This window comes from Sebastes fasciatus, chromosome 15, assembly GCF_043250625.1.
Source record: "Sebastes fasciatus isolate fSebFas1 chromosome 15, fSebFas1.pri, whole genome shotgun sequence".
NCBI lineage: Eukaryota > Metazoa > Chordata > Actinopteri > Perciformes > Sebastidae > Sebastes > Sebastes fasciatus.
Genome location: NC_133809.1, coordinates 19,539,373 through 19,552,812, shown reverse-complemented (window position 1 = coordinate 19,552,812; position 13,440 = coordinate 19,539,373). Strand labels below are relative to the sequence as shown.

The 13,440-nt window shown below is 41.5% G+C and overlaps 1 protein-coding gene across 14 annotated transcripts in view; it reads left to right on the top strand.

Moving 5' to 3' along the window:
- LOC141783828 (ryanodine receptor 3) overlaps window positions 1-13,440 on the top strand; it is a 121,381-nt gene that overhangs the window by 15,779 nt on the left and 92,162 nt on the right. For all 14 annotated transcript variants that reach the window (XM_074661371.1, XM_074661372.1, XM_074661369.1 and 11 more), the window contains exon 2: window positions 7,903-8,022. In XM_074661371.1, coding sequence (XP_074517472.1) covers window positions 7,903-8,022 — 120 coding nt within the window. The remainder of the gene's footprint in view (window positions 1-7,902; window positions 8,023-13,440) is intronic.

Genomic DNA, 13,440 nt, shown 5'->3' with positions numbered 1-13,440 from the left:
TATTAAACTGGACTGCAAATCCTTTATGAATGCAGGCATTACTGCACCACATAAGAGTACAGTCTAACATCATCCATCATCTGACATCATAGGATCATTATACCGTAGAAAAAGATGGCAGGAAAGGAATATGGTATGCACCTCACTTCACAATTTACTGTATATAATGCAGTTTGACAGGGTCCTAAATCCTTTTGGATCCTGATGATTCAAGAGGTAGATGATGCCCCTCCTAAAATGAATAAAAATGTACTGTGCATAATGTTACATCATATTTAACATGCATAATCTACACCTATAACATGACCAGGAGGCTTTAACAGATGGTTAATTCCCCTATGTTTCTAATAGTGCGTCATTATAGACTGCAGTCCTCTCCTCTCCTGTTACTGCTGTGTATAGCCTTCCAATAGGCCTGGGTGGGAAACACCTGGACTTTTTCTGTACCTACTCTGTGTGAGTGGGAGTGAGAGGAGAGAGACAAGGCGGGAGTGAAAGCATGCAGGGGGTGCAACCACTGCCCAGCTGTATTTTGTTCTGCAGTGCTCGACCAGCTGTATCAATCTGTCCTGAACAAAGTCTCGGCGTGTGAGCCAGCCTCTGTACAGCGTTGGCTGGCAGCAGGCCCCTGGTGATGATGGAGACTTATTAGCCAGTACACTGTAGATCGGTGTCACACGGGGACAAAGGCAAGTGGAGGCAAGTGCTGTGGACTGCTGTGTGTGTGTGTGTGTGTGTGTGTGTGTGCGGTGCATCTACCTGCTACTTTCCTTTTTCCTCTCCTCTCCTCTGTGCTGCCATACCCTTCAACCTCCTCCCAGAGGGCCGCTCGGTGCCATCCTCGGATCAGTTTGCTTTTGAGTCTTTGGCACGGGATCAAGCCGAACAAGACAGAGCAAATCTGACCTCAAAGAGCGAGTCAGGGAGCAGAGAGCTGCTGCAGCTGCAGGAGTGGAGTCTGGATTTTATCACCACAAGCCTTTACTTTGATGGGGCATACTTAGCAATGGCAATTTCCTCTTAACGAGAGGTGTAATTGCCTTTTCTTTATAAACTCCTTTATATTTGCAGAGCTTTTCGCACCAATGCAGTTTTGTAAGACTCGGGCATGCATATAAACAATTGCAATTTTTGCAATTCTGCTTTATGTGCAAGCTTTATTTACCATATTTTAAGGAGGCGACAGAACATGTTGACATGGATTCAGGGCTTGCGGCTCCGTCGGTCGGGTGTCAAGGCATCTTAAAAGCCAAAATCTCTTTCATTTGATTTAAACGGGAGACACATTAATGATGACACTACTTGTCATGTTGGGCCTGTCCTATGGGAGTTGTAACATTCCAACTCCCAAAGTCCTTATCATGCAGTATTTATTTTCTCTGCAGCATTGATGCTTAAAACGTGAGGTAGCATATCTCACATGAAAGAAGATGAGCTATGGTAATATCATGAGTGCTGGGTGTAACATAGTGCAAGCAGTGGTAATACAAGCCTTTATTGGGAGGCATTGGAGCAACACATGAAATACTGGCGCAATTCAGTCGCCATCACACCCAGGCTCAGGAAAAATCCTGTTTTCCTCTCTCGCTCCAGCTTGTGTTTTGTGTGTGTAGATATTTTGTGACTCCAGCTTTACAGTAGTTATTGTAGTGCCTCCAGGATGTACTTGAGAACACATTGCCAAAGCACTGCAGCCCTGCGCAGTGCACGATAAGGTGGTAAGAGTCTCTCTTCAAGAGAGAACTGATGGCATGCACTGCACTGCACTACCTGCGGAAATCTCTTCTCACCAAAGGCTTGGACACTTCGAACTCCTCCCAAGAGCGTTTTGGTTCACACTGCTCCTACTTATTCCAGTACTTAAGAGGAAGCCTTCACCAGAATCAGTTACACTCCACAAACTCTGGACTTCTCATCTTTGTTGCCTGGACGACTGGAATCAAAAAGTATATATGCATAGTATACCTACATAAAAAAAATGAGCTGGGGGAGAAAAGAGAATGAGAGAAAAAGGGATGCTCTTTAAATTATTGTACGCCATAACAACCCATTACGTGCCTCTAACCTCTGTAATCACTCCTCACTATCATCAATAATGATAATTTATTTAGAAGCAGTATTATCAGTTAATAAAGTCCATACCAGCAGCACTACAAGGTCAGGCCTGTAGGGCAGCACTGGCAGGTTTACACCCTCAGGATTTGAATGTTTTACAGGAGAACGTGTCTTTCATCTCAGCCTGATTTCATTGGTTGATTGGCTCACTGCAGCCTCGTTGAGGAGACCTTTGGTATGCCGACGTGTCACTATGCAGAAATCTCCCCCAATGTCATTATTCCCTCAGAGCGTGATTGGTTGAAACCAAGAATATGAGCTGAGCTGTCATCACGGCCCACTCATTGATATGCTCCAGCGTTACTCACACAAGTCTCATAGGAGTTTTACGCTATTGTTGTTGTGCACACACACATATATACACACATACACACAGTGGAGATGACAAATGCCTGGCTTTGCACAGAACAAAGGAATAAGAGTGAGTGTACTATATGAGAGGGGGAGTGTTATGATGAAATTCAATCTCAAGGTGCCCTTGGAGACTCCGCTCACTTCTCACATTGTTTAAGGACAGCTGAATGAATTATTGTTTTCTTTAATATGTAGAGAGCTGAAGCCCTGACGTCACATCTGGGCTGGCCGTTGTTCCACGAGCTTCTGCACGTCAATGCAATCTCATTGAGAGTTTTTTTTATAGCCATACTAGGGGCGTAGATGAATTGTAATCACTTTAGTAACACGCTAAAGTAAGATGGTGTACAAGGTAAATATTTGTTAGCACCGCTGTGACATAATACAACCTCACAGAGCGGCTAGTGTGGCTGTACTCTATAAGCTATGTCTCAATTCAGATACTTGAATTCAGAACTGAATTTCCACAGGGTAGTGTTGTCTCAAATCGCACACGGCTGTTGTGCACTCACCGGAAGCTCGCCAGATCAGCTGGTGATAGCCACGGACATCCCGTTGTATCGGCAGTAACTCGATTCTGACGGATAAATTAACCCAATTATGGCTTCTATCCGACTACAGTATAGTGGTACTTGGTGAAAAAAACCACATGTATAACTTAAATTTGTTTAGTTTGCCGTTCAAACGCAACCACTGCAGCTTCCTAGCCCGCCATTTTCACAAGTTTGAAATAGGTTGGTGGCCCCTCCCCTTTCGCTATGTAGCAAAGATGGTGACCGTTGAGGGTGAGAAGTGTCCGGCGTTTCACGCTCAACGTTTTGTCTGTTTTGAGTACAAAATCTGGGTACTTATAGTGCACTGCATTTTGCCGTACTTCTCAGTGTGAACGCACATATGCACTCAAAATAGCAAGTGTAAGTATGGAAGTACGCAGATTGAGACACAGCATTGGTCTTGTTTCAGTATAGACAGAAAAAGTGAACCACACAACATAACTTCTTTCTCGTCTTTTTTTATTATTTGCATTATTACAAAATGACAGAACCAGAAAGTTCCAGTTTCTCTTTGGCTCTCTATACAGCGCTCTGACTCTGCTTGACCTTTCTCATTGTTGCCATAGAGATCTGTGCATTCAGTCAGCCAAAAGTAGCAGAATCCCCTAAAGTCTGATGTTTTCTTCAGATTTTGTAAACTGACCCATCTCCAAATCGAGGAGAGCATCCTCTTTCCATCCAGTCTGACTGACAACACTTAGTGGCTCACTTTATGAATGATTGATAGCAGCCAGTGCCCCCTCCTCCTCCTCTGTAGCAGCCAGGTGCAGCAGGGGACGAGTGAGTAAGAGGGGTTGGTGACGGAGGGAGGATGAGACACAGAGAGACAATGATACGTAATTGTACTTCAGTCCGGGGGTGAGACGGGGGGAAAGGGCCAGTCATTGGCTAGACAGAGCCAGAGACACGAGAGTTAGCCTCTCTGATTAAAGAGATGCTTGTGTGTGTGTGTGTGTGTGTGTGTGTGTGTGCGTCCTGGCACTCAGACAGACAGGAATGTGATGCGTGGATCGATACCGTCCTTATATTGCCCAGATAAACCCTCTGCTCACTTCCACAATAGGGAGACTGATTGCATGTCCCAACCCAGCCGTGTGTTGATTCACCATAGAGGTCTATTCATTTCAATCTGCATCTGAGTTGAATAACATTTTCATATTGATCCAAGACTGATAGCATTATCCAAAGTCTTTCCCATAACAGTCCCATGAATGACACAATCAATTACAGCAGTCAAGTTACAGTTATATAAATTATCTGCTTCCTACTGCACATACAGTATGTATCCCATACTGTATTTTAGAATGATGGACGATGATGGCGATGTTGCTTAAAAATAAGATTATGACATTGCACACTATTTTGTGATAATGATATTCAGAAAAAATACCTAATTGCGATTATTTTGACTCATAATGCAATGGCGATATCATTTGTGATATTAATGTGAAATGTAAATTTTTTTACATCATTATTCTCATTTTCATTGAAAAACATATTAAATGATTATGGTGTGATTTTTGCAGGGATCTGTGTCAAACGAAGATGTTTTATTAAGCCTGTAGAATATGATTTGTACGCCAGGACATCTCTGCAGCACGACGATATTGAATTTAAAAATGGTATTTTGACACACATTTCGCCTTTAATAAATATTGTGATTTTAACAAATGAAAATTGCAGTAGGCCATATTGGGATTTCGATAAAAATGTCAATGAATTGTGCAGCCCTAGTATATTGTAGTGGTACAGGAAACAATAGAGAAAAAAAACCTTATCTTTCAGCCATGCATTTTGCTGATGTCATGATAAATAGATCAGCATGTTACTAATCACGAGTCATTAATATCATAAGACAAACGTTTTATCACATTACAAAATATTATCATGAAGGACACCCCTATTTTCATTTTCATAGAGTAAGGCTCACAATGTGCTTTGGAATTAGAATCTCTCCCATGACCACATCTGAGGCACACGTGAGCACCAACTTGGAAAGAGAAGTGTCATGCGTGCGTTTTGAGGGCCCCGAGGCTTGTCATATTGATTTTCATGCCTTGCTTCAAAAAAACACAAATGTTAAAAACAAAGCTGTACACGCACATGCACTCAGTGACACGTAGATGCTAGTCATCTTTATTTCTCTCTCTCTCTCTCTCTCTCTCTCTGTCGAGCATCATGCTACACTATAATGGAGTGCTTTACTGTTACTACTACTACTACTGCTGCACTCTGCTCTCAGCACAATCCCCCTCACATTAAATAATGCAGCTGGCCCCCATTCCATAGCAGCCCATATCAGCAGATTTCCACTTGCTCTGCTATCCAGAAGAGTAACTATGTCCAATTCAGCATTTACAGGGCCAACATTATAAACATAATCAAGCCATTTACACAACAGCTGCATCAGATGTTTGTTTTCGGCTTTTGTTCTCCCAAAAGGATGCATATTGGGGGGATTTTTCTCTACTACACCTGCCTTTGCTAACGTATGTAATTGCTACAATTGATGCACCTTCACAAAGACAGAAAAACGTAGCTTAATACCCACATGGCTCATCTGCATTAAAGATTTAAATTGTTTATTTATTTATGATTCCTTTCTATTGAAAAGCAATAGATAATCTTGTTGTTAATCATTGAAGTCCTTCATTATCACTACACCAATGGCTGTTTGTGCTGATACTAATATTGTCTTTAAAATGCTTGTCCAATAGTCACTTACTGTAATTCTCTAATGCAAATATCAACAGCCAAAATGAATAGAAAATATAGATTTTCAGTTTCTGAGAGTTGTATTTAGATTCTAGTGATACTGTATTTAGCTTTACTGTGCTCACATTTTAGACTTGACAAAGAACTGGATCGAAGTGCAAAGCCCGACAAGATATTTCGTATTTCACAAGACAACATTTAATCCGCTTTAATCGAACTGCGGTTCGTTTGGACGGTTGTGAAAGCAGTATTCGAACTCTGGTGGACCGTTTCCAAGCGAACCAAAACACAGGCTGCATGCATGCTTTTGTTGAGATGGACACAGGTAAACGACAGGTTAACATAAGTGGGAAGGGACGGACCTGGACTTCTCCAGAAGTCCGATGTTTTGCTTGACATTTGGGCTAAAGAGAACGCACAGAATACGCTAAATAGTGCAGAGTCGAAGTGGAAAACCTTCGACAGCAATATATCAAAGTCCGCGATTCTCTGCACAGAAGTGGGAGGTCTTTAGATGACATACACCCCTCAGCAAATATTTTAGAAAACGAATAAAGAACGAATCTTGTAAAACACACCAAAAGTATCAATTTCACTTTGATTCAGACTAGCCAAACGGAGTGACTTGTGAAATTACCCTTAGATAAATATATCCAGAAGTATCTCAAATATAGACCTTTTCATTTCCACTCTGTTGCCAGGGCAACAGCTTTGGTCCAAGTTTACTTCCTGTCAGCTACTGAATTAACAAACTTTGGAACAGGAAATACAAAGGGGCCCATTTAGAATGTTTATGTTGTCAAGTTTGAAAATGTGTATAGACATGCTCAATTATATGCACACATAATTTCATACATATTACTAACTGCAGCATCAAAGCCACACAATGTCTCTCTTTAACATACATAAATGAATTAATCCACTCAGACCATAATTTTCTTTTTAAACGTGTTCGTTCCAATCAATTGCCTCATTTGTACCATATAAAACAGAGTAAACAGCCTAAAGGAGATTGGGTCGACTCAAAGGGATCAACCACGGTTGGTCTCTGTTTGATCATCACATTAAGACGGGAAATTCTCCCAATTAGCTGGGGAGAGAAAAAGGGAGGGGGAATAAATGTATATATTAGTTATTAGAATTAACTCTTTGTGGTGTGCACTTGACTGCTTAGTGTTATAGTTTTAGTACAGTATGGTATACTACTTGGATATTACATGTGACCGTTTATTGATACTCATATAAAAATTCCGAAAAGACACTTGTCAAAACTATGAATCAGGCTACTCAAAATTAGGGCTGTGTATTGGCAAGAATCTGGCGATACGATACATATCATGATAAAGGGGTTATGATTCAATATATTGCGACACTAAGCAAGGAGATACATTGCCATTTTTAAAAATATTATTTAAGGAAAACTGTCATAGTATAAAGAAAACACCATCAGATGCATAAAATCTGAGTAAAACAAGTTAACTTTTCTATGCAATCAGAACAGTGGGTTCTGCACACACAGTCCCTTTAACATCCAACATCATAGCACTACTTTGAGAGGGCACATACACTGAGATGATGCATATCTTTGCAAATTAAATAAAGTATTTACTGAATTAATCTATGCATATAAACTATTAATTATAAATCAATAGTATTTTTGAGAATCAACACAGTGTCCAAAACATATCGATATTTTCTTACACCTTTATACAAATGCACTATTTGTTTGAAAATAAAGATCATATTGTCAAAATTGCCAGGATTTCTAGCTTTAAAAAAATGTACAAGTTATGCATCTGATTATACAAGTTGTTGTTTGTGGTTGTAAAGATTGTTTTTTCTATTCTGAAAGTACCTCATCAAACAAACACAAAAAGTAATAGTGACACCGCTATGAGGACCACACAGTGGTTCTAGTATAATGAATATATTTTGAGGGTTGTGTTATTACGTCCAACAGGCTCCTGTTGTTCCTCTACTGCTGTGGTGGGGAATGACCAGAGACAAAACACTTTTAAGGCCTAAGTGGCACAAGACTCTCCCCTGATCGATGAATTTGTGTGTGCATGTGTGTGGGTCAAGTGGGGTTCTCTGGGGACATGACACACACTTGCAGCGTCTATGTGCACAGACACACAGATTGAAGTCCGTTTTGTCTTGACAGGATGATGAAGTGGTGCTCCAGTGCGTGGCCTGCATCCAGAAGGAGAATCGCAAGTTCTGCCTGGCTGCTGAGGGGCTGGGCAATCGGCTGTGTTACCTGGAGCCCACATCCGAAGCTAAGGTAGGCACAGAGGCTGCACTGTTGCACGGTTTGATTCTCTCTGATCTGAGAAACATTCAACACAGAGATGCATGTTACTGTGTGTGGGATGTCTCTGCTGAACTCCTTGATCAAAAATCATCTACTTCATTTGATGGAGTTGTTTTCCCTGCAGTTATATAATCAACTCTGTGTTCACACACACACACATGCATATACAGAACATAATCAACAAACTTCACATGAAGCAGTTTGCAGAAAAGTGCACCACCGGATGAAAGGATGCGCTCACCCAGGGCGAGAGAGCTCCATGGAAACCAAACATCCATTTAGTTCATCCTTCTTTAGGTCCAAGCAAAGATTCAGTGAAGCCAAGCGGAGACGCACAGAAAGGCAGCTCAGCACGCCATCAAAGCTGGAACAACAGCTCACATCCGCCGCAGCCTTCTTGATGAGCTTTTCTTCCAAGGGTTCCGGGACGACATGGCATCTCTGTGGGCCTGCCGTCAGATGATAATTCCAAGAAATTACGCCCCTGGACGTGTCTGATGGATTGTTTCATAAACAGTGCTGTCGTCGGCTCTAATTGCCTCCAGCTTTATTGCGGCTGAGCCGTAGCTGTAGCTGCTGACGCATTTGCTGACGCATAAGTGCAAAGTTTTAATTGTGGTAGTTGAGTTCAATTTAATTGTTTGCTTTTGTAATCAGCAGGTTGCCACCTTATTGCATTTTTGTGTAACACATTATGAAAATTATGAAGCACATCCTCAACCTTTTTATTCAACACGTCAGTGATAGAAGGCAGTAGGGATGTCACGATAACAGACATGTTGTATTCTGTAATTGAAATTCCACGATTCACGATACCAATTCGATAACATGGTTAAAAAACAAAAGTAAAACAATAAATCCCATGTACTTCCACTCCTTTAGTAACGTTTGCATACTGGCTTTGTGAGGAAGTTAAACAGGTCATAATTCTCTATTATCTATTTTCTATTGCTGTGAAAACATCTCCTTAAAATAACTGGATTTATTCAAATTTCTCGCCAAAAAGTACACATCATGAATCATGAAAACGTTAGAATTTACCTTGGCCCAATAGATATTCGCCTGAATAGTAAATCAATGGCACGTCAACAGCTTCAACACGGGAGGTTAAAGAGCGAGTTGGCATTAGCTGTTAGCAGCCGGAAAGCAGCACAGTCCTGCACGGAGCTAACAGCTAACGTTGATTAGCTCTCATCCTACCGATTTCAACACAGATTTGTTGTTCGCAATGTAGCATTATCAGGGGTAAAATAGGGTATAGTGAGTTTACTGCATCCCAAACACATTTATTATTTCCCCCCGGGACGCCGTTAGTCTCGAGCCCTGACGATACTTACGATATCTGCGGTATAGAAAAACGAGTTCTGTCTCGTTTTCAGAATTTGGTGCAAAAATCGGTTCTCGTGACATCCCTAGATGGCAGGAATATCTGAATGATGATTGGCTGTTGAAGAGATACTCTAACCTTTCACTGGCCCCGGTTGCTCTGCTGCTTATCTGGCATTCATGTTTTCTCATGGCAAAGCCTGTTGACAGCATGCCTAATGGGCTTTTTCCACATTGATTGGCTTTTAATCATAATCCATTAGTATTGTCTGAGATTTATTTCGCTATTTCGCTATGACACCGGGCATATACAGTGTTTAAACGTGTAAGAGACACGCAGATGCTTTTCAGGGGAAAGGAGAATGAAAGAAGAAGGAATGTAAGATCCACGTACTCCTGACATTTAGTATCTTCTCTCCTTTCAACCTGCCCTCCAACAGCTCTGACAAAGAGTATGTGAGTGTATGTTGTGGGAGTATTGTGCACAGAGAGAGGTGAGGCTTTCACTCCATATTGGATGGTAATTACACCTGACAGGTGTGATGGATGTTCTCCCTATCTGGCACTTTGTCTTCATTGCCTGTTTTTTATGAAAAGGCGCGTCACCCCACCTTTGGGATCAACAGCGGAGAGGTGAAAAAAAACAAAAACAAGATGGCAATTTAGAAGTGGGCCTGGACGACTGAATAGGATGCCTCCTTTCCTTGGTGAACTAGTCTGGTAATGGGGCACAGAACCAGGACCACGGGATGGGGTTGATTTAGAGTGTGCACAGTTTAAATGGCAACATCAATCAGCCTGTGAGAAGCTGGTTGATTGTGATATACGACCAGCAGCTCTCGCCTGTCAGAGACTCAATATTATGACCACTGGAGGGTAGATGCCCACATACTATAATGGCAGTGACGCTGTGTCTTTGTTGTGTTTACAGTGTGCGAATCAAGACAGATTTCCTCATATACGCCAACTGACAAATTGTTATTTGCAAATCATCTGTTTTGGCTCATGTCAATCAACAGTTTTAGCAGCTCCTCCAATTAAGTTGAGAAGGAATGGCAGAGCATGAGGTCACCTCCTCAGGGCAATCAGTTTCAACCCTTTTTGACCCTCCCTGTGGAGACAAATCAAGACCCTGCTCACCATCTAGCTACGCTCTCTCCCTCATTACGTTATTGGTCATAAACCAAACGTAAGGGCATGGCCAAGCTGCTGTAAAGCTGTCTCCCTGCTCTGCCTTGTAAGAGGACACCCTGACAGCGCTGGACACTCATCATCCCCACCAGCTCTTCTAGACCTTCATTTAAAAGCCTTGCTCTCTCCAGGCAGTCCCCTCCCCACCAACTGTTACAGCCCTGCTGCTGGGGAGAGCAAAGGTCAGCTGTTAGTCACACAGAGAGATGAGGGCGGGGTTGGATTGCTTCTCACCAGACCCTTTATTATGATTTCCCTACAGTGACACCGCTAGAGGGAAGGCTAGTCAGTGTAGAGGCATCCCCAACCAAAAGAGCATGCTGAAAATGTGTTATATTGCATACAGATTGTAGGGGGAGGATGTGCAGGTGTAGTATTTTTAAGTGTGAATAGTTTGTCATTTTGGGAAAAACACTTTCTTGTTGAGAGTTCCATAGCACTCTTATCTCTGTCCATTACATATGAAGCTGAATATGAAGGAGAGTAGCTTCGCATAAAGAGTGGAAATAGGGGGAAACAGCTAGCAGCTCTAAAGGTTAATAATGAACAAATTATATCTTATATCTTTTTGTAATCTGTATAAAAAGTCAAATATAGAAGTTGTGGTTTTATGAGGGGACTATCCTTGGCGTGGCGCAGTGACCTCCTGGAGTCTTTTCGGCACTGTGAGGTTGCCAAGCAAGCAGAACGAACAAGACATAGAAAAATGTTATGTGTTGGAATGGAAAAATGCCCTTTTAACCCTTTTAGATCACATTCCTGTTCATATTATGCACCTATTTAACAACATATGCAAATTCTTTTTTACAAAAAATCGATTTCTTCATATTTTTACATCAAAATCCAATCATCCATCAATCAATCTGCAACTTTTAGCAACAAGGACGGTCTTTGGTAGCTCCGTATCATGCCACATTTTAAACCCATCCACCTTTTAGCGGTCCAATCAAATTCTAAGGATTTGATTTAAATCCCTCTTGTAACTGTACACCGCTCAAATATTTGATTTAACTGGGGAATACAGTACAGAAGCTAAAGAAGCTCTAATTTCCATTTCACTGGGATTTTGAGGAGGTGCTGGTAGACTAACTGTTCCCCCTGCTTCCAGCCAGTCTTAATGCTAAACTAAGCTAACCGTCTCCTAGCTGTAGCTTTATATTTAAACCTGAAGAACAGTTTTTTAGCACTTAGTGAAAGCGGAAACAAGCTGTGCACAACACACTGATATATTATCAACAGTTTTCACTAACTATTTACACACCGAGCAGATACGGAGAAACAGTAGCTCATTTTGGAGTCATGTTTCTGACCACCTGACGAATGCCAATCCAATATTTACTCCTTTTAGCTCTGTTTTGGTCTCAACAAACTCATGAGGGAAATATCTGTCATTTTAGCCGTTAAATACTCCTCGCTCCTTGCTGTGCAGGTACCGTAGTTTTTAGAGCCTGTCAATGAGCTGAAAGTTGCAGTCAAGCAGTAGAGCTGAGGGAAACTGCAGAGTCAGGTGATAATTCTCTGTGGCTTCATCACTTCAAGTGATACCTTTCATATATAAGAAGTCATGTGATCGATTGTTAATATAAAAATATTGATTACAGCCGCTTTAACGGACAGATATGAAAGTGGTATCAAGTATCTTCTAACCAAACTCTCAGCAAGAAAATAAATGTATTGCCCAAAATGTTAAACTATTCCTTTAAGTGCATTTATGGGAGCGTTGAGTATCCTTCGCATTGTCTAAATTTGACAGGGACAATACATAGGCATTGTTACACTTAATTAAAGTGCAACCGATACAAGGTATATAGGACTTCTAGCCGTAGCTTATTTGCAGACCTTGTGAGACATGGATGGAAATTCATTCCATCTCTCAACATAAAACAAAGCGTTCAAGTTGATGTCTAAATTAAGCGATTGTGGAGTCTGTGGTCGGCCAATGAGACAATCTGGAAGCACTGTTGTTGGATTCCAACACACTGGCGTGTGTCGCCATAAATCAAGTCATCTCCTGTTTGTTTTCACTGAAGCATTTCCACAGTCTCGCCTGGAGCCTTTATACTTCAACATGACTTAGATTTTAATGATCAGATTTCTACGGCTGTGCACGGTAGTGGTCATTTTAGTCTTGACTTGACTATAGATCTATTGTTACTTCACCCTGAAACTGGGTTGTGTGAAGTTTGCAAATGAGGCTAGATTTACCTGAATCACTTTGGGAGAAGTTGAGCTACTCAGTAAGGAGGCCAGGGCGGGTGTTTAGGTTGATCTCATTTATCTTGTAGCCACTTCCCCACAACACCTCCATCCCTGCTCCCCCCATTCTGTCAGCGAATCGCCCCTATCCTCTCCTGTGCTAGCCTGGCATCTTCTTCGTTTGTGTGTCCAAGACCTGGCTTATCTGAGCTCAGACTGACCTGAGAGCGCTTAATCTGTTTTTAAAGTACCTTTTAATGAATATCGCCCACTTGATTAAGACTAACTTGGTTCAAGTGTGGTAGAAATGCAGCAGTCAGCACAGGTTTTTATGATTGGGCATCTAATCAGAGTATCCCTGTGGATTCAGGGAGCACTTTTCATTTTTCTGGCTATATGTAGATGTTTTGCTTATGCAGCAAAAAAATCATTACATAATAAATCAAAATCAGTATTGATGGGAAGACAGGTGACTGTGGTAATCATGTCATTAATGCTTCTTTGGTTATGGAAGGAGCATGTTGGACCAATATAAGTAGGGTGTTTTCTGGGGCAGCTGCTTTCATAATAGTCGTCTTAACATTTAGGGCTCACACTTTAGTTGAGGACATGCTGTACAGTACATACTGTTCTGTACATGCTGCTTCCTTTGCCCTGTAGTCTTTGCACAGCAAC